This window comes from Marmota monax, unplaced genomic scaffold, assembly GCF_021218885.2.
Source record: "Marmota monax isolate L192 unplaced genomic scaffold, Marmota_monax_Labrador192_F-V1.1 WCK01_AAM20220418_F8-fsc00287, whole genome shotgun sequence".
NCBI lineage: Eukaryota > Metazoa > Chordata > Mammalia > Rodentia > Sciuridae > Marmota > Marmota monax.
This window is the reverse complement of record NW_026693334.1, coordinates 206,493-228,717: the sequence shown is the minus strand read 5'-3', so window position 1 is coordinate 228,717 and position 22,225 is coordinate 206,493. Positions and strand designations below refer to the sequence as shown.

Sequence of the window (22,225 nt, the reverse complement as noted above, 5' to 3'; positions counted from 1 at the left end):
CTCCAGAGAGGAAAACACTGTGAGATGAGAACGACTGTTAGCCACCAACTCTCTCCTTGTGTGTCTCTTGCAGGAGTCCTGTGGAACCTCTCGTCGTGTGATGCACTCAAAATGCCAATCATCCAGGACGCCCTGGCAGTATTGACCAACGCGGTGATTATCCCCCACTCAGGCTGGGAAAATTCACCTCTTCAGGACGATCGGAAAATACAGCTGCATTCATCACAGGTGCTGCGCAATGCCACTGGGTGCCTAAGGTCAGTCCCGCAGCACAGGGGCCTGCTCCTGCCATCTTCCCTGGGTCCTCCTGGGTCAGGCACTCTTCCTTGTAGCTTTCGCTGCTGCCTTCCTAAGGGCCAGATTGTTCTGCAAAGATGAGTGTTGACGAGGCAGTGCAGTATAAGAAGCTAACCAAAAGTTTTTAATCCTGCACTGAACTGGTGTAGGCATCTTCCACTGCCCTGCACCTACACCTGGGTCTGACTCATTTAACTGAAAACAATAGTTTTGGGTCGTTTGATGTAATATCATGCATAAAGAATAACCAGACAGGCCAGTTGCTTGGGGAGTCGACAACAGATGTGCAAGGGTCTACTTAACTATCACCAGTAGCTGGTTTTGTTTTTGTTTTTCAATTCTCTGTGTGACTGTGCAAGTCTGTGGTTCTTAGAAAGAGCTGTTTCATAAGGCCTGTTGTGTTAAATGCTTTTGTAAATAATAGAAGTTGTAAATATGTGGTAATTCTCTCCCAAAGCATTTTTACAAAATCATCCCCCAGAAATCTACTGAGACTTCTTAGAGCCTCTTTATGCCTTGTTTAATTTTGACTCCTACGAAAGAAAGTAATAATCAAGATACAGTTACAAACTCTGGAACCTGAGCTCCCAAGGATGTTGCATTTTGTGTCAAAGCTGGAAATCTCCCCAGGATGAGGTTAATCATGGGATGGGGGCAAGGAGGGGGTGATTAAAAGCACCTAGTCAAATAATCTGTATTTCAAGACTAAAATGTACAGAGTTGCTTTCGCTGGGCTGGTGCAAAGCTGCCATTTCTCTTAACACTTATTTGGTTTCTAGGTATAAAAACTTGTCTCTGCCGAGCAGGAATGAAATCACCTCAGTGACATTAATAATCGTCATGTCATGAATATTCATAATAACACTCTCAGCCTAGTCTTGAGAGGGGCCTCTGTGTGAATGTGTATGCAGAATGTGAGATAAAGAGACAGGATCCATGCGTATCTCCATGCATTCACAGAAGTGGGGACCCTCTGACAATTTTGCTTTTCTTCCAGGTCCCAAATTCATGAATTTTTGACATGGGTAATCTCTAATGTAAGCCAAATTTACAGTTTTCCAAAATACCTCCATTGTGGCATTAATTTTATGACTTCTTTAATTGTTACCCTTCAGAAACCTCTTGCCTCAGCAGGAGAAACGTAACTCTTCCAAAGCTCAAGCTGCAGGCATCCCCACCTTTCAGCCTGATCTTTCTAGATCAGTTATTTCCACTTATTATGATTAGTTTTTCCCTCCCTGTTGCCCCTGACTTACCAAGCCTGTCATGGTTCCTAAGGACGTCTATGTGTCTCAGACTCAATGGCAGAAGAGTAAAGAGCTAGTTAGCTCTATAAGTTGAAATTTGAGTACTATAGGAGCATGATTATATCTTCTTGATGACTGACTCAAGGCTTGGGGTGCTGCCATTAAGAGCATACACGTGTAGCACTGTCATGAAAAAGTAGCTGAAGAAGCTAGACTGGTGCATGACAAGGGCCCCCTTTGTAAGCCCTTGGCTGAGGGTGAGGTGAGAACAAAGGTAGGTCAGACTCAGGAGACTCTCCATCCTTCTCTGCTCACTCAGAGCTTTGGCTTTTGCTGCTGGCTAGAAGTGGTAGTAACACAGGAAGCACGAGAAGAGAGCATTTGGTTTGAAAAGAGTTTGTTGTAGCCAAAGCAAGGTTTCCTTAGCCAAGATGCAACCAGGGCTTGTGATGTCCCATGTCTCTGGGTTTATCAGGCGAGTGACAAACCAAAACTCATCAAAATCAGTGATAACTTCTCCCTTAATCCATTAAACTTCCATCCTCCTACAAAAAGCAGTATGATTTCGCCTGTCTTATTTGTCTTTGTTTTTTGTCCTTGTTGTGTGTTTGGGTACAGGGGATTGAACCCAGGGTGCTTACCCACTGAGCTACATCCACAGACCTATTTTGATATTTTATTAGAGACAGAGTCTTGATGAGTTGCATAGGGGCTCTCTCAGTTGCTGAGGCTGGCTTTGAACCTGGATCCTCCTGCCTCAGCCTCCCGAGCCACTGGGATCACTGGTGTGCATCACCATGCCTGGGGCTCCTCTCTTGTTTGAATGTGTTTATGAATCATCTCACATTGATGATCAGGTTTGACTGGGAGAGGAAGAAAGCAGCCCTGGAGGAGGCCAAAATAAAGTTATCAAAGTGTGAGTGGATGTAAAGTTTCAAGGAATTTGTTTTTCCATTTATTGAGAAATAATGTTGACAACATACCCAAATGGGTGCAAATGCCTACATCATGATAGAAGATTTTAGGTTTTAGTATGGGTTTATTTACATTCTTGCTTTTTCTAGAAACTCCTAGATCTTTATTCACATTTTTTTTTAAAAAAAATCCTTCCTAGGCTGCTTTTGCTTACAGTAGTTTTATCTTGTAAGCATTTGCTGAAAACTTAGTGTGTGCCTTGGGGAACCAGGCAGGAGACAAGCGGTCAACAAGTGGTCTAAAGTGCTCCTGCACTTTAGAAACTCGTGCCTAGTGGAAGAAAGGGCCATCCATACAGTCAGCCCTAAGGTGGTGTCCTACTCTCAGGCTGACGCCACAGTTAGGGTAACACAGGAGGAAAACTGCCACTGGAGTCACGAACTCAGCCAGGTGTAGGCAAAAATGACCTCGAGGATCAGGTGATATTGGGCCAGGCATGGAGAAGACTGCCTCAGTGGGTTTAAGGGAAAGCATCATGGCCAGGAAGAGCAGCTGACATGGTCTGGCACAGCCCGGGAGAAGTCCAGGAATTCCGAGGTGCATTGTCCATAGAGACTAGACTCTTAAGTCAATCTTCAACGATTATTATTATTTATAGAATCTCTGCCTTCCAAGGACCTGAAAGTTTTGACCCAAATATAGTCAAGCCACCTGCTGGGTGGCCTCTACTTGGCCAGCATCCCTCTTGCCTTAAAAGGCCAATTGCTTTCTTCCTCTCCCCAGTTCCTTCCTTTCCATTTCCCTCCACTAAGGCCTTGCTGTGGTCCGGATTGACTTGTCCCCCAGAGCTGCTGTGCTTGGTCCTCAGTGTGGTGAGGAGGAGCGATAAGGGGGCCGTTCAGAGACGGGGTCTGGTGGGAAGGGATTGATGTGGTGGGGGGACCTGGTTAGTTCCTTTGAGAAGATTGTTGTTAAAAGACTGATCCTGGTCCACAAATCTCTGTGGCTTCTCGTTTTGCCACATGATCTCTCCCATACACACTCCTGCCTTTGTAGTATCACTGCCAGGAGGCCCTGACCACAGCTGAACAGATGGGCTGGCCTGTCCTGGACTGGCAGTCTCCAAAACTCTGACCTAAAAAAACCCCCACTTCCTTTTTAAATAAAGTACCCAGAATCAATTCTTTTCTGTAAAAACAGAAAACAGAATAAGACAGAATTTAAATATTGAGTGGCAAGTGGCTTGGACAGAGTTAGTCTCTTAGCCCAATCTTGAATCTTCATTTAGACAGTTATAGTTGCCTTTTCTTTTCTTTGAGAGAAGGCTGTTTTTAAGGAATATCCTAGACAATGACATTGACATGATTTTTACAGTACTCAGACTCCTCCATCATTGGATAAATTTAAGATAAGTTGATATTTGGGGCTTGTTTCTGTTAACTATAGATTCAGGAATAGATAGAGAAAAGAAAATATAAAAGAAAATAGAACTCTTCCCAGTATAGTATTTCCTAAGCCAGTGTAGCTTACCAGTCCAGTAGGAGCATAGGATAGAGAAGATCTATCACTTCACCATTAGAAATCATTACTCTTGATGTTTGTTCCTAAACAATTCATATGTGTTATGTCATCTTGGGTGAGAAGCCAGGGTTAAAGATTTAAGCAGCTGCTATAAAGAGATCACATTTTTTATTGTTTTTCAGAAAGAAAATACAGTTTTATGAATGCAAATTTCACTGCTCCTAAATGTCCAAAAAAAAAAAAAAATGCTCAGCAAAGGGAAATCTGAGAGAGAGAGAGATAAGTCTGTGCCTCTGTCATATGGAGCTCAGAGGCTGATGTCATCCTGCCTTTACGAGCTCCAATCTCGGGAGACTGTGTCCACTGTCTTGTGCTGCTCTTGGGCAGTGGGCGTGGTCCAGCATCCGTGGCAGTGGCTCCAGACCCTGCCTGGAGAAGGAGCCAGCTTCAGGGTACCTTCTAGAGAGAGGAACCACTTGCCCCCGCCTTCCCTAAGAGGCAGGGAACACCTTCTTGGAAAAGTCCTGCATGTTGACACAGCAAAAACTTAAGCACATAGCAAATATAAAATGAACAGTGGATGCCCTTAGTCCTTTTCCATTTAAAATTCATTTTGGAGTGGGAAATGGATTTTTTCTCAAGCATATCTACCTATTTGTTCCTGAAATATCTATCTGTCACTGAGGAAAAAGGACAGGGAAATGAAAAAAATTATCTCTTACATTTTGTTGGAGAAGCGGGTTGATGGGAGTGATGATGGCCGGCTTGTGGGAGGGAATGGGTGTTAGCCTTGTGAGATCAGGAGCAGGACGGGAAGGGTTTCATCCCCTGCTGTGCCCCAACTCATGCTCGCCTTCCTCATTTCTTCCCCTTCTCTCATTGAGTCTTTTGCTCCAATTCTGCCTGGTTCAAGCTTTAATGTCTGGTATTTAAAAATACGGTTCAGCCTGGTGTAGTGGTGCGTGCCTGTAATCCCAGCAGCTCGTGAGGCTGAGGCAGGAGAATTGCAAGTTCAAAACCAGCTTCATAACAGTGAGGCGCTAAGCAACTCAGTGAGACCCTGTCTCTAAATAAAATACAAAATAGGCCTGGGGATGTGTCTCAGTGGTTGACTGCCTCTAGTACCCACCACCACCACCAAAATAAAAATAAAAATATGGTTCAAAATAAATGTAGCAAATAGTTAAAAAGACTGAAGACATGTATATGAAGGTTATTGCTAATCTTTTCTTCTTCATTTTATGATTAAGAATTCTTCTGGTGAAAGGACTTCAGATAGCCTGTCAGGCTGTGCAGATCTTAAAATGGATTTAGTTTTGTACTCGGGACTATTTTGTTGCACACAGTGTAATCAGATATATCTGTTAACCTTTGGCCGGCACCGTCACCACCTTCAACTGAAAACACGTATTGACCACCCCGTCTGAACACTGATGAGTGAGGTCAGATGGGCTCTGCCTCTGGACAAGTTCATGTCAGCTGAGCTCCGCGTGGTGAGCTGAAAATGTCCCACCAAAATTCATGTCCACCCGTAACCTCAGCTTGTGACCTTATTTGGAAATAGGGCCTTTGGAGACATAGTTCATATCAGGTTGTACTTGTCCTTGTAAGAAGAGAAGACCCTCACAGTGAGATGTACAGGAGGAAGGTAGAAGTGAAGACAGGCAGAGGCTGGTGGGATGGAGTGGCAAGCCAAGGAGGCCAAGGATTGCTGAAGGCTTCCATAAACTAGGAAGAGGGATGGGATCCTCCCATCAGGCCTTCAGAGGCAACATGACCCCACCAACATCTTGATTCTGGAGTTCTAGACTCCAGAACTCTAAGGGAATACATTTCTGTTGCTTTCAGCCATGGATTTTGTGATGCTTCATACTGGCATCCCCAGGAAAGGAACACATTACCCCAGTAAGAAATGGAGAGACACCTACAAAACCAGGTAGTCACCTGTGGACACAGCACAGGGAGAAAAATGAGTAAGTAACTCAGAGAAGAGACACGGCCTGTCCCCAAATAGTGCCCACACATGGGGACAAACAACCCAGAAAGGACCTGTGTTTCTGTACACAGGCCCTTCCCATCCATGGCTCAGATACAAAACAAAGCAGCATGTGTGAGCAGGACTGAGTTATTCAAGCCCAGATATGTTCACCTCAGCTGAAGAAGGTTCCATCCAACCTCCATTCAATAAGGGTCTTCCCACACTGTATCCAACTTCTGCTCTCCCTGCTCTTATTCTCTGGACTTCGAGCCAGCTTCTCAAGGTGGCTTGGATTTATCTAACAGCCAGAAGTTATTCTGCGTCCTTATACAGGTAGCATGACATGATATAAGTGTCATTTCTGGAAGTAACTCCAGCAGCTGTGTACAGAATGAATGCTTTCTGGACTTACTGTGAAACGTGGCTGCATTTCCCACTGAAAATATCACAAATCAATACCTTAAAGATCCCTGTCGTGGCCATTATCATCATTTCAGAGTGAGCTGCAGGTAAAGCCTTGCTAGCATCCTCTTTTTCCTGTTAATCTAAGAGGCAGCTCAATAAGAGACTCGGATCTACGTTACTGTATAGCTGCACTGTATTTAGTCATGGGTACTTGGGACTTTATCTCCAGCCTGAGCATGTGCACAAGGCTGGGTTTGCTAGCTTCCCCAGCTCATTTCCTGGTGCCCCTGAGTCATTTATTTATTTTTATTATTCTATTCCCACTTCAGCATCTTGTCCTAAAGGACAACAATATACAACCCTAATTTTTTCCATCTATCTTTGTGTACACAAGAATGTTATTAAGCCATCAAAGGAGCTGCACTGTGCCTGTGCTTATGAGTATAATTAAACTCAGACCCTCAATTAGTCATTTTAACCCATATAATGGATGAGTGCTCAGTCCCACAGTGCCACTAATTCTAGAGTGACCTTGAGAAAACCCCATCATAAAGTAATGCTAATGATAATCACGCTGTAGCTGGAATGCTCCAAGGACATTTATTTTATCTGGTTTACACTTGCATTAGCAGTGACTAAGAAGGGGAAATGGTACTATTTTTGTGTTAAGGTCAGGTTATTGCCAGTGTTTTTCATCTATTCAAAAAGAGTCTTAAAAGTGCTTTTAAAGTGGTGTGTGATGAGCTGTGGACTGGCTTACCCCAGTCTCCACCAGGGCAAGGGTGGGCAGCTCTGCCTGGAGCACTCTCTGTCCAGGGTCTCTGGAAGAGAAAGGACTTGGTCTCTGTGGTTCGAGAACAGAGGAGACACTCACCCCTTTCCCCATCCCTCCCCAACTCCCACCCTCTCCGTAAAGCAGAAGAAGTTCTTTATGGGCATTCTCCATGTTCAATATGATCAGAATATCTTGTTTTCTTGAGTTAAGACTCAACAGTGAAGGTCTTCTACTGTGGAGGGAACAGAATTCACTGGGGGCATGAGCAGGGGTCTTAAGAACTCATCCAACTGGTTGGCACCCACCAGAGCAGCCCCACTGGGGACAGGGCTTCCACCCCCCCAGCATGACTAGCTCACTGACCCCAAGCCCAGCCAATAGGAGGTGGTGGTCTCTACTTGCATCAGGTTGCTCAGTTGACATGACAGAGTCCCGAGGACAGGGTGGCTTGAGTAACAGAGATGTCTGCAAGGATGTAGAGGCCAGGAGTCTGAGTCACGATCATCAGGGTTGGTTTTCTGAGGTCCTTGTCCTTACCTGTAGCTTTCTGGCTTCTCCCTGTGTCTTCCCTTGGCTTTCTTTCTGAGTGTGTGTCCAGATTTTCTCTTCTTATAAGGATTCCAGTCAAGTTGAATTAAGACCATTGCTAAAGACTTCATAAATTGTTTCTTCTTTAAAGACCCAGTCTTCAAATACAGTCGCATTTTGAAGGACTTCAGGTGAGGACCTCGAGAATGAATCTTAGGGAGATAAAATTCAGCCTGCAGCTCTCATAGTGGGTCTCCCTGTTCCTTTTCACTCTGGGAAATAATTTTTAATAAATGAAACATTCTTATGGCAAGGTCACGTTTACCAGTATGAAGCATATTTGATTCATGGGCAATATAAATAAAAATCATACTTATTCTCTAACTTTAAAAAAGCTAATGTTATTAGTCTCTATTTCCAGATGGAAGTGATCATAAAAGTAGTCTGTAGAAAATGTTCCCTACATAAGCTAACACTGTCACAAAAGTACCCACATGAGGGACTTTCAGAAAAGTCCTTATATAGAAGACTATAAAAGCCAATTAATGGGCTTTTTTCTTTCTTTTTTTTAGGGGGGGGGATAGTTAATTTTGATGAAATCAATAGTTTGATTTAGTGATAAAAATATGACTTTCAGAAAATCTCTGTACATATTATATTCATCCTCAATTCTAATTGTTGAATTGAAGAGTAAATAAAATGACCTCCGATTAAGAATCAGGTGGTCTGCATTTGCACCCCAGTTTTGCAGCATCTTGTCCAGTGTCCTGAAGGAAACGTGGCAGCTTTATCTTGGCCTCAGTTTCCTGGCTGTGAAGAAAGGTTTGGCCTGCAGTCCTTCATAAGGTGACAAAGAAACTGCAATACAGTTGGGGTATGTGCTAGCTGACCCCAGACATTCTCTGAGTAAGGATCCAGAAGAGACATACCCAAGTGGGCATCCCCATTGATAATCAGTGTCCCCAAGTGGGTTCTCCCCAGGGAGTGCCATGGCTCTGGGGCCCAGCTGTGGCCTGACTGGTGTAATACTGGACCTTGAAACCACAAGACCATCAGGAGGAAATTCATTTCTGACAAAGCCCCTTCTAGAAGCCCATTCTGATGTTTCTATAACATGCACACTGCCTAATGCAGCTGTCCCAATAATCCTGAGGCAGGGATTCTGATCCTGTTTGCAGATCCAGAAGCTGATGCTCATAGAATAAGCGTAACTTCCCCGAGACATACAGCTTGCACGTGAAAGAAGTATGCAAATAATACCCAGATTGCATGATGACGCCTTTAGGTCCCTGCCACTTTTCTATGTTCCACAAGACAGAGACCAGGCGATGCCCCCAAGGACGGGCATATGTGTTTGTTTACCGTGAGGGCAGAGGTGACGCTCAGTCCAGGTGCTGGGTCTAAACACCAAGTTGGAATTGGCAGTCGATGAAAGAAATTTTTCTTAGGGAAAACACCTGAGAGGAAAATGGGAGGGAACCAAAGGAACTAGAAGAACCTTCAAACCATGGCTCAGGTCTGACCCCAAGTTAAAGAGACAAGGAAGGAAGAAAGGAAGAAAGGAAGGGAGGGGGAAGGAAGGAAAGGAAGGTGTGTTGGTTAGGTGTTCATCACTGTGACCAAAACACTGACGAAGAACAACTTCGAAGAGGAAAAATTTATTTTGAACTCACAGTTTCAGAGGTTCACCCCTTGATGGGTCAGCTCCATTGCTGTGGGCCTTAGGTAAGGGGGGCATCATGGCAGAAGGACATAGCAGAGGAAAGCTGCTTAGCTCATGGTGTCCAGTAAGCAGAGAGAGAGGAGGAGGAGCTGGGGGACAAGATGTAACCCCCAAAGGCATGTCCCCAGTGAGCCACCTCCTTGAGTCATGCCCTCCCTGCCTTCAGTTACCCCCAGTGAGTCCTTGTAGATTATCAACCTATCAAATGAACTCGTCCACTCACTGGATGACAGCTTGCATAGTCTAACCATTTCACCCCTGAACTTTCCTTCATTAACACAGGAAACACTCCTATTCCAACCATAACATAAGGAAGGAAAGGAAGGAAGGGCAGGTGAGCAGGCAGTGGAATGTCTCAGACTTAAGCAGAATTCATCAAGACTATTGGAGAGTTCTTGAGCCCAGCCACCCTTGAACCATATCTCCTAGGAACAAGTTCACTGCTGCTGATCTCCTCCGTGGCTGGGAGCACCCAGGGGAGAGGAAGCCCTAGCATAAAAGAAGGCAAGGAAATGGACTTCAGGGTGCAGCAGCCAGGGCCCGTCAGTCAGTGGCACTCCTGCAACAGTGATCTGAGTGGTGTGTTTTCATTGGGTGACACATCAGATAACCTTTTGATAGCACTTCCCTTCTGAACACACTAAGCTTATAAAATGCTACGTTATCATCATGAAGCTACTGGATATAATATAAACACGAGTTGTATGAACCAACATTTGGTTCTCTTGGGGTATATTCTTTCAGACCCCTACCCTGTGCCAGGCCCTGTGGTAGGTACTGCAGATAATGGAGAGAGGATGAATCCGTGAAATTTGTTGTTGGAAGCCCTGAAGAACATCATTAAAATAAGACAGTCTGATGTGTAGGTCCACACCTGGCTGCCCTAGAGGGGGCAAGTTGGAGTGTTTTCCCAAATTAGTGCCTCAGGAGATAATAATATTGTTTAATTTCCATGGCTTCTCAACTTCTTCTTACTGACACATTTTTTTATACATAAAAAAGCTTTGTTTTGTTTTGGTTTTTTGCCATTAACTAGTTTAAAATTTATGTCTTAGAGCTCCTGAGCTTTCCATCTTCAGGATTTTATATCTCCTTATCCTTTCCATTACAAAAAGTATGAAAGGTTTTCTTTTCTTTTTTTTCAAGTCTTCAAAAGATCTTCCTGTCCCCCCTAAAAAGACTACTAGATTTGTGCAAAGTTCTTTCTGGCATTTACATTTCCTGGAAGAGTAATAGGGATCATTTCTTCCTAAATGTTATGTTTTTTCCTCCAAGCTAGAAAAATGAATATAATGAATTTACCTTAAATATAAATGATGAATATAAAACATCCATCAAGCTAGTCCATCTTAAAGTTTCTATAACTTATTTCTGCAAATTTAATCTACTTAATTATGAAAACTTACAGGCTCTAACTAAAATTTGTTTTATATTATTTATTCTATAATTTGTAAATATGGGCTTTTTTAAAGAAATGAACAAATATTAAATTTTATCTTTTTTCTGTGAATTCTCACTTTTTCCTATCAGAATATGAATATTTAGATCTTTCCATTAGTATGAACAAATGACTTCCTTTAAAAAAAGTTTCAATGAAAAGTTTAGCTAATTCTCAATTGGTATACCTTAATGTTTAACATTTTTTCCTATAAAACATTGGTTTACAGGATGTTAGACCCCTGATAAATATAAAGTCAATTCATTCCTAAAATTCTATATAACTTCTTCTTATTAGAAATATAATTTTTCTTCCTGCTGTCCCCCAATTCATATTTCACTGCATAAAGAGTAGCTTCCATGGAGGAGAAGCAAAGAAATTAGTCTATTAACCATAAATTAAAGAAGAATGTCTTGCCAGTTTCACTAATAGCATACATACTAAGCCTCTGCAATCTTTTAACCTATCTATTTTCATGCCATTTCTCTTTTCCCTGATCAGAGTGGCATTATTTTAAAATAAAGCCAGAAAGCAAAGGTACTGGGGAATGAGATAGATCAGATTATGTTATGTTCATGTACAAATGCGATGCAATGAATTCATTATTATAATGTCTAATTTTAATGCACCAATTAAAATAAATAAACAAAATAACAAAGTCATTTACCAGATTTGGGACAAAACAATCAATGAGGTGATTGTGGTGAACAGATAGCAGACTGCAGGTGGAGTGCCCTCCATCAAACTCAGGTGGAAGTCCTCAGCTTGCAGGTGTGAGTCCTCTTGGAGGAAAAGAAACCTGAGCAGTGGGAGCCACAGAAGGCATTTAGCAAGCAATGGTTCAGAGGTTCCCGCCTAGCGTCTGGTAGATGCAGAGTGAAGAGCCTGATGCTCAAGTTCATGCTGCGTGCATCTCTTGATCATCTCGTACAAAGCTGCTCATTCTAGAAACAGGATCATCCTTTGCCCCTTCATGGTCTTTTTCTTGAGTCTGGTGGACCCTTAATTAACCAAGAAGATGTTGCAATAAATTTTCATCGTTCCTTAGTTGACGCAGAATATTTGGAATAAAAGAGTAGAAAGTCTCCAGGTGCCATTCTGTCTTCATGGGCCCCCTTTCAGGGTTAATGACTTCCTGGTGTGGGCTTAGTGCAGTCCACAGGAGTTACACTGGGCCTTTGATGGATTGCTGCAGGGCAAAGGCTGATTAGCAAGTCTGGTTCCCTAGGTCCCTCGGGTTCTGGGTTTCTCTCCATCAGCCTTTGCAGCTCTGAGGTGGAGAAGAAAGGTGTGGGGTCTCGGAACATGACTGCTGATGGTGGGCGGGGATTTCACAGGAAGCAGAGGTGCCTTGGGGTGAGCTGGGCTCCTGCACTGGGTTCCTGCCTGGCATGATGAGCCCAGGATGCGTTTCTGTGATGACTCATCATCATCTCATACAAAGCTGCTCATTCTGCAAACAGGAAGCTCCTGAACGTAGGGATCCTTATTCCTCCATTCTTAACTAGAGTTCTTGTTCTGAACCGACTGGAGTCTCTGGAAATACCAATTTAAAAGTTTTCCTGCAGTAGAAGAGCCACGGGGAGGACAGCCCTGCCCAGGTTGCATGCTCAGTCTGCATGTTCTTGCCTGGGAAAGCTTTAAGCAAAGAAGCAACATTTAGTAATAATGTGTGCAAACAAGTTGACAGCCCTCAACCCTGGGCTGTCAGGACACTGTGTTTCTCTGTGTCATAAATTCATTTTTCAGTTGTTCAGTCTGCTAAGTGAAAGGACAGATGTGCCAGGAGTTCAGATTAACCCCACATCCTGCATTATTGTTCCATAGAGGTACAGACACATCATTATTCCCCATTAACAGGCTCTAAACCAGCAAGGAAGATGTGCTATGGATGCACTGATGGGAGTTAATAAATCCCTACAACTAATTACTTTTCTCTTAAGGTAACTTGTTACCAGAAAGTAGCTGTGTTTGCACAAAGATTTTTATGTGAGAATGGCCATCCCCAGGAACAGGCAAGCTGATTAATCATCCCCTATAATTCTCCATAATAGTCCTATCTGGACTTTCATGTCCAGAGCATTGTTCTTCCTGGGGCTGCATTTAGCCTGACCTTAATTGGGACCTACAATGTAATTGTTAATTGCAGGCTAATTTATATAAACAAACAAGGATTCTGCCAAATGAGTGTTGTCACCAGGTCTGGAATTTAATGCTCTCTTTTGTGCACAGGTTTGGGTCAGGCAGTGGGAGCAAATGAAGCTTACTGCAAAACATAATTATTTCAAATCAGAACAAAAAGCATGTCCTTTGAAGGCCTGCCAGGAGGCGTGGTGTGTGGCCTGTCACATTAAGTGAGTGTTCAAGCTTTCTGGAGGAGACGGACTTAGTCCTTTGCTCAGAATCTGGCTGGGCCTGAAGGGCAGTCTTTCCCCTCAACGTGTATGAAAGCAGTGCTGATAAGCTTCTTTCTAGAAGAGAAAGGAACTTTACTTATTTCTCCTCTCCAGGCAGCACTGTCATCCTGGCTAGCAAACATGATTAAATGTCATTTGTCCTTGACCCCTGTCACTCCTAAGCAGCTGAAATAGATTAAGAGGCTGGCACTTCCTAAATCAGATGGAGCGGAATGTCCTCGGCCGGACCTGCGGTAATAGGCTTACAAAGAACCGATGCCGGAGTTTATTAGGACTTTCCAGGGCTTATTCCTATTTGAGGGGAGATTATTGAGACAGATTATCCTCTTGTTTCCTCTCAAGCACCAGCCAGGATGCTCTGCAGGCTGAGATCCTCCCACGCGGGTCCCAAAGATACGAAAACTGCGAATAACGGTGCCAGAGTGTCCAGATGGCCGCTGTGGACAGGGATGCTGTTGGAGAAAAGGGTCCCTTAAGTCTCACCTCTCAGGCTTCCTCTCTCTCTTTAGAAACTTACTGAGCTATGAAGACTTTATGTAGAAGAAGTCAAAGGCCAAGGAGCACAATGAACCATGGAGATCAGATTATCCTGGCCTGTGGGCAAATCTGACTAACAGCAACAAGGGGACTCTCTGCCTAGTGGACACCTGTTTGGGTTCTGTCACAAACCCCTCCCCTTAGCAATTTCTCCCCTTCATATTATTTTTTTATATTAAAAATAAAAAATTTAGATGAAATTCACACAACATAAAACTAACCATTTTTAGGTGAACAAATCAAAGAAATGTAGCACATTAAAAGGTAGTACAAACCACCTTTATCTGATTCCAAAAGATATTCATCACCCCAAAGAAACCCCCAGAGCCACTAAGTAGTTACCGCCATATCCTTTCCCCTAGACCCTGGCAATTACCAATGCATGCACTATCTCTATGAAACTACATGTTCTGCATATTTCATATGAATAGAATCACAACATCTAAGGCCTTTGACTGGCTTTTTTCAGGTATAACAATGTATTCAAGATTCACCCATATTGTAGTATGCTTCAGTACCTCACTCTTTTTTTATGGCTGAATAATAGGCCATTGTTTGGATGTACCACATTTTATGTATCTGCTTATTCATTGATGGACATTGGCCTGTGTCCACTCTTTGGCCACTGTGAATAGTGTATTATTAACATGCATACAGGTATTTGTCTTCAATTCGTCTGGGTAGTTAATGAGGAGCAGAGTTGCTGGATCATATGTAACTCTATGAATAGCATCTCAAGTAACCACCAAACTATTTTCCACAGCTCTTCTGTATACTCTCTGGTGTGGCCACCTCCATTATGTCTCTGAGTTCAGACTCTTCTTTTTCATTCATTATCTTCCTTTTCATTTATCTTCATACCAGAGAAGGGTTTTGCCCTGTTTAGTAGATTATTGGGACAATGGCCTTGATGTCACTCATCCTGAATCCATGTTTGCAATAGTGGCCCATCACCTCTGCTCTATGCAGTAAGATTTTTTTTTTCACTATTTTTAAAATTTGTTCCTATTAGTTATACATAACATAGAATGCACTTTGACACATCATACATAAATGGAGAATAACTTCTCATTTTTCTTGTTGTACATGATTGTGGACTCACACCAGTTGTGTAATGATAATACATAGGGTAATAACGTCCAATTCATTCTACTATTCTTCCTAACCCCATGGCCCCTCCCTTTCCTTCTCTCCCCTCTATCTAATCCAAAGTACCTCTGTTTTTCCCTAGCTCCAACACTTATTGTAAATTAACATCCACATATCAGAGAAAACATTCAGCCTTTGGTTTTGGGGGGACTGGCTTAGTTTGCCTAGCATGATAATTCACTAGCTCCATCCATTTACCAGAAAATGCCATCATTTTATTATTCTTTAAGGTTGAGTAATATTCCATTGTGTATATATATATACCACATTTTCTTTATCCATTCATCTGTTGAAAGATACCTAAGTTGGTTCTGTAGTTTAGCTATTGTGAGTTGAGCTGCTATAAACATTGATGTGACTGTGTCCTTTGGTTATAAACCGAGGAGTGGGATAACTGGGTCAAATGGCGGTTCCATTCCAAGTTTCCTGAGGAATCTCCATCAGTGAGATCATTTCAGCTCAGAATGCCCACACATGACTCCCACCAGGCCAAGAACTTTATTCCCACCTCTTTACCTTTATATCAGCTTAAATGATCTTTCTTCAGAGATACTTTCCTTGCCAGTTTGCCCCCATGTAAATCAGAGCTGCCTTGAGGCATTTCCAAGGCACCCTGGGCTTCTGCTCAGGCCTTGTCATGATTTGGAATGTCATCCTTGCCTGTGGGCTAGTGTTGGAACCCGGGTGCTCCACCAGCTGCCTTCTCAAGCATGAGAGACTCACATCTTTACTACCGTAGAATCCTTTTCACTGGAACAATGTCTGGCACCTTGTAGACCCCTGGTAAGTAGCTGCTAAATAAATGAGTGAGTGATGAATGAGGGAATGGCCCTTCCTTCACTGCTGAGCTGTCTGAGACCCATCCAGTGCTCATTGTCACCAAGGCAAGGGACCTTTCCATTCTGCTGGTTCCCAAGGGATCAATGGCAGAGACGAAGCCACGGCATGGCCACCCCTTTCCATGTGAGACTTATCCTTTGGTTAGAGCCACACGCCTACTCGTTTTCCAGTGTGGGTAATATGTGATGTTTCTGCCAAGTGAAAACAGCTTCTCAATTATTTTTGTCAAAGAGAAGACTGAATTTTCTCTTGGACAGCTGTCACTGGCTGGTACTCAACCAGTACATTTTGTCCCTGCAGTTTGCTCAGTTGCTCCTGGTTCTTAGGATCCTGGATTCCTCATCTGCCTCATTTGGAGGAAGCTGTTGGACTGTCATCTTAATAGTACTGTTTGAAAATCCATAAATAATGTCACTAGAGTGCTTTATAGGGGTAAAAACCCTCTTTAACAATTTCGATCATTCCTTAATCCTCAGGACAGCCTTACATATGATATGTTTTCCTCCAACTTTAAATAAGAAAAAAACTCACCTGGTTGGCCATTTACCCTGGCACTTTTGGTGGAAAACCATGCACCAGGCTTCCAACCTGGGCTTCTGAGTCTGGACAGAAAGCTTTCCTCCTAGTGTTTCCCTGGGTGTCAGCCTGTCCTTGCTCATCACTGTGGTCAGCCACCCCCGACCCCCAGGCAATAAGTACAACAGCTATAACCATCTCATGTTCTTCTTCTTGGCCAAGTGCTACTCTACAGCTTGGATAAAATGGGTGATCACTCTTCCTCCGCACAAGCATATATTGAATTTCTAGTATGTGCCCAGGATTTTGCTAAGTTTGGTAGAAACAAAGATAAGACATGGTATTTATGACCTAAAAGAATTGAGGGAAACCTGACCCGCGGTGCATAATGAGTGCACCTAGTGCCGTTAAAAAAACACCATGGAGAACTGGGAGGACCCCAGTATGTTCTCCTGCAGGACTCTAAGAGGACCCCACAGGTGATATTCCTGCTGAGGGAGGGTGGGCAGGCTGAGGGGCGGAGGAGAGCACGTCAGGCTGAAGGATCCAGGGGCAGGAGGGGCACACTGCCTGTGTGCACGTTTGGGGGCCAGCAAGTGGCTCTGTGTGGCTCGCCAGGGAGAGGTGGACAAGGAGGGGCCTGAGAGCAGGTTAGTGGGAGTTGAGGTTTGGTGGGTCAGGGAGGAGGGTCAAGTTTCTGTGGAACCATGGAAGCTCTGCTGGCAGGAAGTGCCTCTGTGCTCTAGAAATGTGGCAGTGCTCACGGGGCGGGGGAGGAAGTGGGGGAGGAGGAGGAGGTGGGTGGCATGGGGCAGGAGGGACCTAGGACAGCACTGGGCCCCTTTGCTGATCCTGGACTGTGTCCTAGAAGCTACAGAAAGAGCATCAGTCAGGGACAATGTCTTTGAGATGCACGTGATGTTGATATGAGATGAAATCCAACTATAGAGGAGCCACATCCATTCCCCATCTGCCTGCAGACCTCGGCTGGGTAACCTGGGGTCACTGAGGCAGCAGCTCTGTGTCTCAGTGTCTCTGTCTGTAAAAGGGAATGGGCCTGTTATGCAGGGCTGGGTTGAGGCTAAAGCGAGGCGGAATGAGCTATGTCAGGTTGGAGCCCATCTTTACTTAAAATGGTGATATGTTCATTATGGATGTTTTTTGCATCAATTTTGATGAAAAGTTATTTCCTTCAAATATCATTTATTGCAACCACGTGGTCACACGTAACACTACTGAACTATATAAAATGGTTAAAAAGATAGTTTTGTGTCGTTTTACCCCAATTTTATGTACACTAAAATAATTGATGAAATTTTGTTAGTGCCCTCTTAGCATTCTGAGCTGTAAACAGACAGTTGAGTTTCCATCTGTTTTCTGTGTCATATTTTTCAGTGAGTCCTGAACTTGGCAGAAAAAAGGGGTTTGATTATTGGGCTGCCAAGTCAATAATTGAGCCTGAGTGATAATAACAAGTGACAACAAGTGTGCTGGAATGAGCAGAAGTCACGGGGAAAGAGGAGGGAGGAGGATTAGAGGTCTGTTAGTTCAGACTTCCTCTCCAGCCCCATCGAAACAGCCCACTTAACAGATCCAGAAACTGAGGATCAGAGAGTCTCAATGTATTGTGCAAAGCCAGGCAGATAAAAAGAGTCAGAACACCACATCAGAGTTCTCTGCTGCCCCAGGAATGCCTTAGGGAGTAGAATATATCTCCATTATTTATAAACAAATGATGACATTGATAGGCGTAAGCTCGCATGGGAGAAGATGAGGACCTGACAAGGATGTATCCTGTTGTGCTCCTCGTGCTCTCCATACCCTCTTCCTGGGTCTTCCAGAATGCCGACTGCCTTCAACTGCAGACTTTTTTGCTTGAAATTCCTATAACATGCTTGAGATAGGAATGTTATCTTGGTCCGTTTCTAATTTCCCTGTGGAACAGAGGTAAAGAAGGAGCAGGCACCAGGAGAATGTGCTCCTGCTGGCTTCCCTCTTTATCTCCCTTCTGTAGCTAAAGTCCATTAATATTGGCATCACTTAGTCCTTCTTTCTCCTTTTCATTTTATCAAGTTATCATCTATTTCACAGGCAAAGAAATCACAAGCTGCCATGCATATTCTTTCACAGACCAACACTGGCTGTGGATGAAGACAGGCACCGTGGGGGATGGCCTGCTGCCAGTCTGGGCTCTGGAGTGCAGGCACAGCTGGCCTCGGGCACCTATTGGGTTTCTCTTGACCACAGTCAAAGGTGTCCTTCACGTTGTCATCTTTCGTGGCTACCCATTCTTCCTTCGCCCTGTGTTTTTGCATAGTCAAACGCAAGCCGTTCAAGTCAATCTTTATTAGATCTTCATCTGCTCTTAGGATAATTAAGCTTCCCTAAAGGATATTTTTACTGAAGTTGACTTCCAAAGATTAGAGCCCCTACCTTCTAGCTTTAGCCCTTTTATTCACCAAAAACTCTCAAGAGGGAACTCTGAGCACTCAGGAACGAGGTACAGTTAATCATATTAACATGCAATTATTGTTAATTACTCTGACCTTTTCTACTATTATATCCACCAACACTTCAAAAAATGAAGAAATAATTGTCTTGCATGTATGTGCTTTTAAAGCAACCAAACAATATGAAAGGAATCAAATAAGCCTGCCTTCCTTCCCAAACTTTCTTAACCCAGAAGTAAACCAGTTAACTGTTTATGTATACATTCCAGAAAATGTACGTGTTTGTTGTTTGGGGCTTTTTGTTTTGGGGGTTTTGTTTGTTTGTTTGTTTGTTTGTATTTGGTAAATCCAATATGCATCAACTTAACTCTATGTAAATACTCTCCCCAACAGTAGGTAAAGGCAGATTATCCTATACACTGAATGAACTTTGGACAGGGTCTCTGTTTCCATCTCGTTTTCCCATTGTTTACCCCTAGGAGCATCAGTAATTCTTCTGTAGCTGGGAATGAATGGGCTGTCCTCCTGTCCTTCTCCAGATGAGTGTGTCATCAGAGGAATTTTGAAGTGCTGGCAAACATAGACACAGGTGTCCCTCCATACTTAGTTCTTGGGAATCATTAGTAGATTCACAAGAAAGCTGGAACTTTAATTTATTAGCCCATATAATGAATGAAAACAACTTCAGTGTGTCGTTTGCAAACAATTATTAGAATAAAGGTTTAGAATGTTGTGAGACTCACACCAACCTCGACGTTCTCAAGCCTCACTAATAACATCAGGATGCAGGTAGTCTCGAGGAGCAAGGAGGCAGTGAGAGGCTTGCTCTGCCATTGAACCTCCCGGGTTCCCCTGCTATGTCAGGACTTGCACTGACCCGGTTAAACATGTGACCTTGAAGAATGGAGGGCATTCCACCACTGGCATAGTGGAGCCTGTGTCAGCAGGGAACCACCCCTCCAAAGACTTTTTGCATGAATCCTAGCAACCTGCAAATATGTTGCCTTGCCTGACAAAAGCAATTTTGAAGATGTGAGTAAGAATAAGGGACCTTGAGATGGGAGACTGTCACAAAAATTTGGCATGGGTCCAATCTAAGCATGTGCATGAGACCCCAGAGGCAGAGAACTTTCTCTGGTTGGAGTCAGAGAAATCTTAAGAATTAAAGATTGGGCATACCATGGCTGGCTTTGAAGGTGAAGGAAGCCAGATGCAAGCCAAGGAATATAGGCAGCCCATAGAAATTGGGTAAGTCCTCAGCTGACAGCCAGGAAAGAATTGGGGATTTCAGTCCTATGACCAGCAAGAGCTGAATTTTCTCAATATACTGAATACTCAAGGAAATGCATTATCCCCTAGAGGTGGGAAAGTATCTGTCCTACTGACACCTTGACATTAGCCCTGGATACAGACCCATGATGGGCTTCTTTTAGTCAGCTCTTTGCTACTGTGACTAAAAACCCAACCACAACAATTGTAGAGAAGGAAGAGTTTATTTTGGGGCTCACAGTTTCAAAGGTCTCAGTCCATTGATAGCCAGCTCTGTTCCTTGGGGCTCTAGGTGAGGCACAACATCATGGTGGAAGAGTATAGTGGAGGGAAGCAACTCACATGACTATCAGGAAGCAGAGAGAGAGAGACTCCACTTGCTGGGTACAAAACATATACCCCCAAAGGCTCGCCCCCAGTGCCCACCTCCTCCAGCCATACCCTGCCTGCCTTCAGTTACCACTCAGTCAATCCCATAAGGGAATTAATGCACTGATTGTGTTAAGCCTCTCACAACCCAATCATTTCTCCTCTGAACTTTCTTGCATTGTCTCACACATGAGTTTTGGGGGGACACCTCACATCTAAACCATAACGTGTAACCTGATGAATTTGTGTTGTTTTAAGCTGCAAGATTAGAAGAAATTTGATTATTGTGGCAATAGATGGTTCTTTTGGTTATTAAATAGCTTCTGTTTCATATCTGGATAGACAGCTAACTTTGGTGGTATGTTCCATAGGTCGTCCTGGATATTGGGACCGTTCCCAATAAAGCTTTCCATATGTAGATAAGGACTTCCTTGCTAGCAAACATCATCATTGTGTTTGCTAAGGGTCTGTCTTTAACATGCCTGACTCATCACCACCACCTGCTTCCCTTTTCAAAAGCATTCTTCCTCCTGTGCCAAAGTCAGAGGGCATCCCAGACCCACTGCTCGGTTTTCTTTTCCTGATTTATTTCTCAAGTGTTTATCTACAACTATGTGGAATAGTAAACCAAGGCTTGGAGAGCTGCCCTGTTAAGTTTATCAGGATTAATCTTGTTCTTGCACATGGAAAGACATCAAGCAAGGAAATACAAGGCAAGTCCTGAACATCTTAGGGCCTGTATGCTATTTATAGTCTTTTCCAAATCATAACTTCCTTTAGACTATGACGCAACTGCTTGGCTAAGTTGGAATGGAGAAAAAAAAGAGTTGTGTATTTTTTATACCAAAGTTTATGAAGTTTCTGACTTTAGAGCAACATTTCATCAATAAAATTGAGACAATGCCTGTGAGTCAGTAAGTAGAAATGGAACAGTGGATGGATCAATCCCTCACAGCTTCTCTGTCCTTCATCCCTCCTGACAAATCTAGGGTAAGTTCAGTATTCCTGAGGTTTGATCATGGATACAGTCTTGGCAGTTCAACAGCTTTTATCAGGCTCCACACCGGGTACTGAGCTGGATGCTAATGACCTGGTGAAGAAGAAAGGCCCGTTCTCCATTCTTATGCATCTGCATGGAGGAGCAGTGGTGGGGTGGGGTTGTGAGAGGGAGCCTTGAGTGAGCCGATGAGTCTTGGTGAGGCTCTGAGTGAAATGGAACATCATGGGGAGGACTCAAGCGCCAGTGAACGTTTTTTGAGAACCACTATAGCCACTGTGTGGTGCCTCCTGGGGATTGAGGGAAGAGGCCGGAGGACAAAGGACAGAAGATTGTGGTTCAAGGACAAGGCAGTGTCCTGGGGGACTCTGGAAATGCTTTGGAGTTGGAGCCGACTGGATTTACTGACTGACTGGATGCGAGTGTGTGGGAAAGGGAGGAGTCGAGGGTGTGCCACACCCAGGCCTACCTAGCGAGTGAAGTAGGGTTTTGGTACAGGACCGCGTGACCATTAAGGAAACCCCAAGTCAACCTCCAGTTGGCACCGCCCCACTTCATCCCCATTTCACTTTACCTGTCTTCCCCCCATTAATTTTTTTCATTTACTCCTTTTGGGCATCGCTTGATCACTGTAGTCATGAATATAGTTTGCACTGGTTAATTTCACTCTTCTTGATCTTTCCCTGTTCATCACCACTTTGACTCAAAGTCTCCAAGGCAAGGGAAACTCAGAATTTAAAAGAAAACTAACCAAAAGGCTGACTGGCCTCATGCCGAGTGCTATTACAAAATATGTTAGTCTGGGTAATGTATAAGCAAGAGAAATTTTGCTCAGTTCTAGAGACAGAGAAGTC

The 22,225-nt window shown here is 43.6% G+C and overlaps 1 protein-coding gene across 1 annotated transcript in view; it reads left to right on the top strand.

Annotated features, from left to right (window-relative positions):
* Nucleotides 1-22,225, top strand: part of Ctnnd2 (catenin delta 2) — an 818,473-nt gene that overhangs the window by 684,387 nt on the left and 111,861 nt on the right. The window contains 1 exon segment of the mRNA XM_058583219.1: nt 74-257. Within this exon segment, the coding sequence (XP_058439202.1) occupies nt 74-257 (184 nt within the window).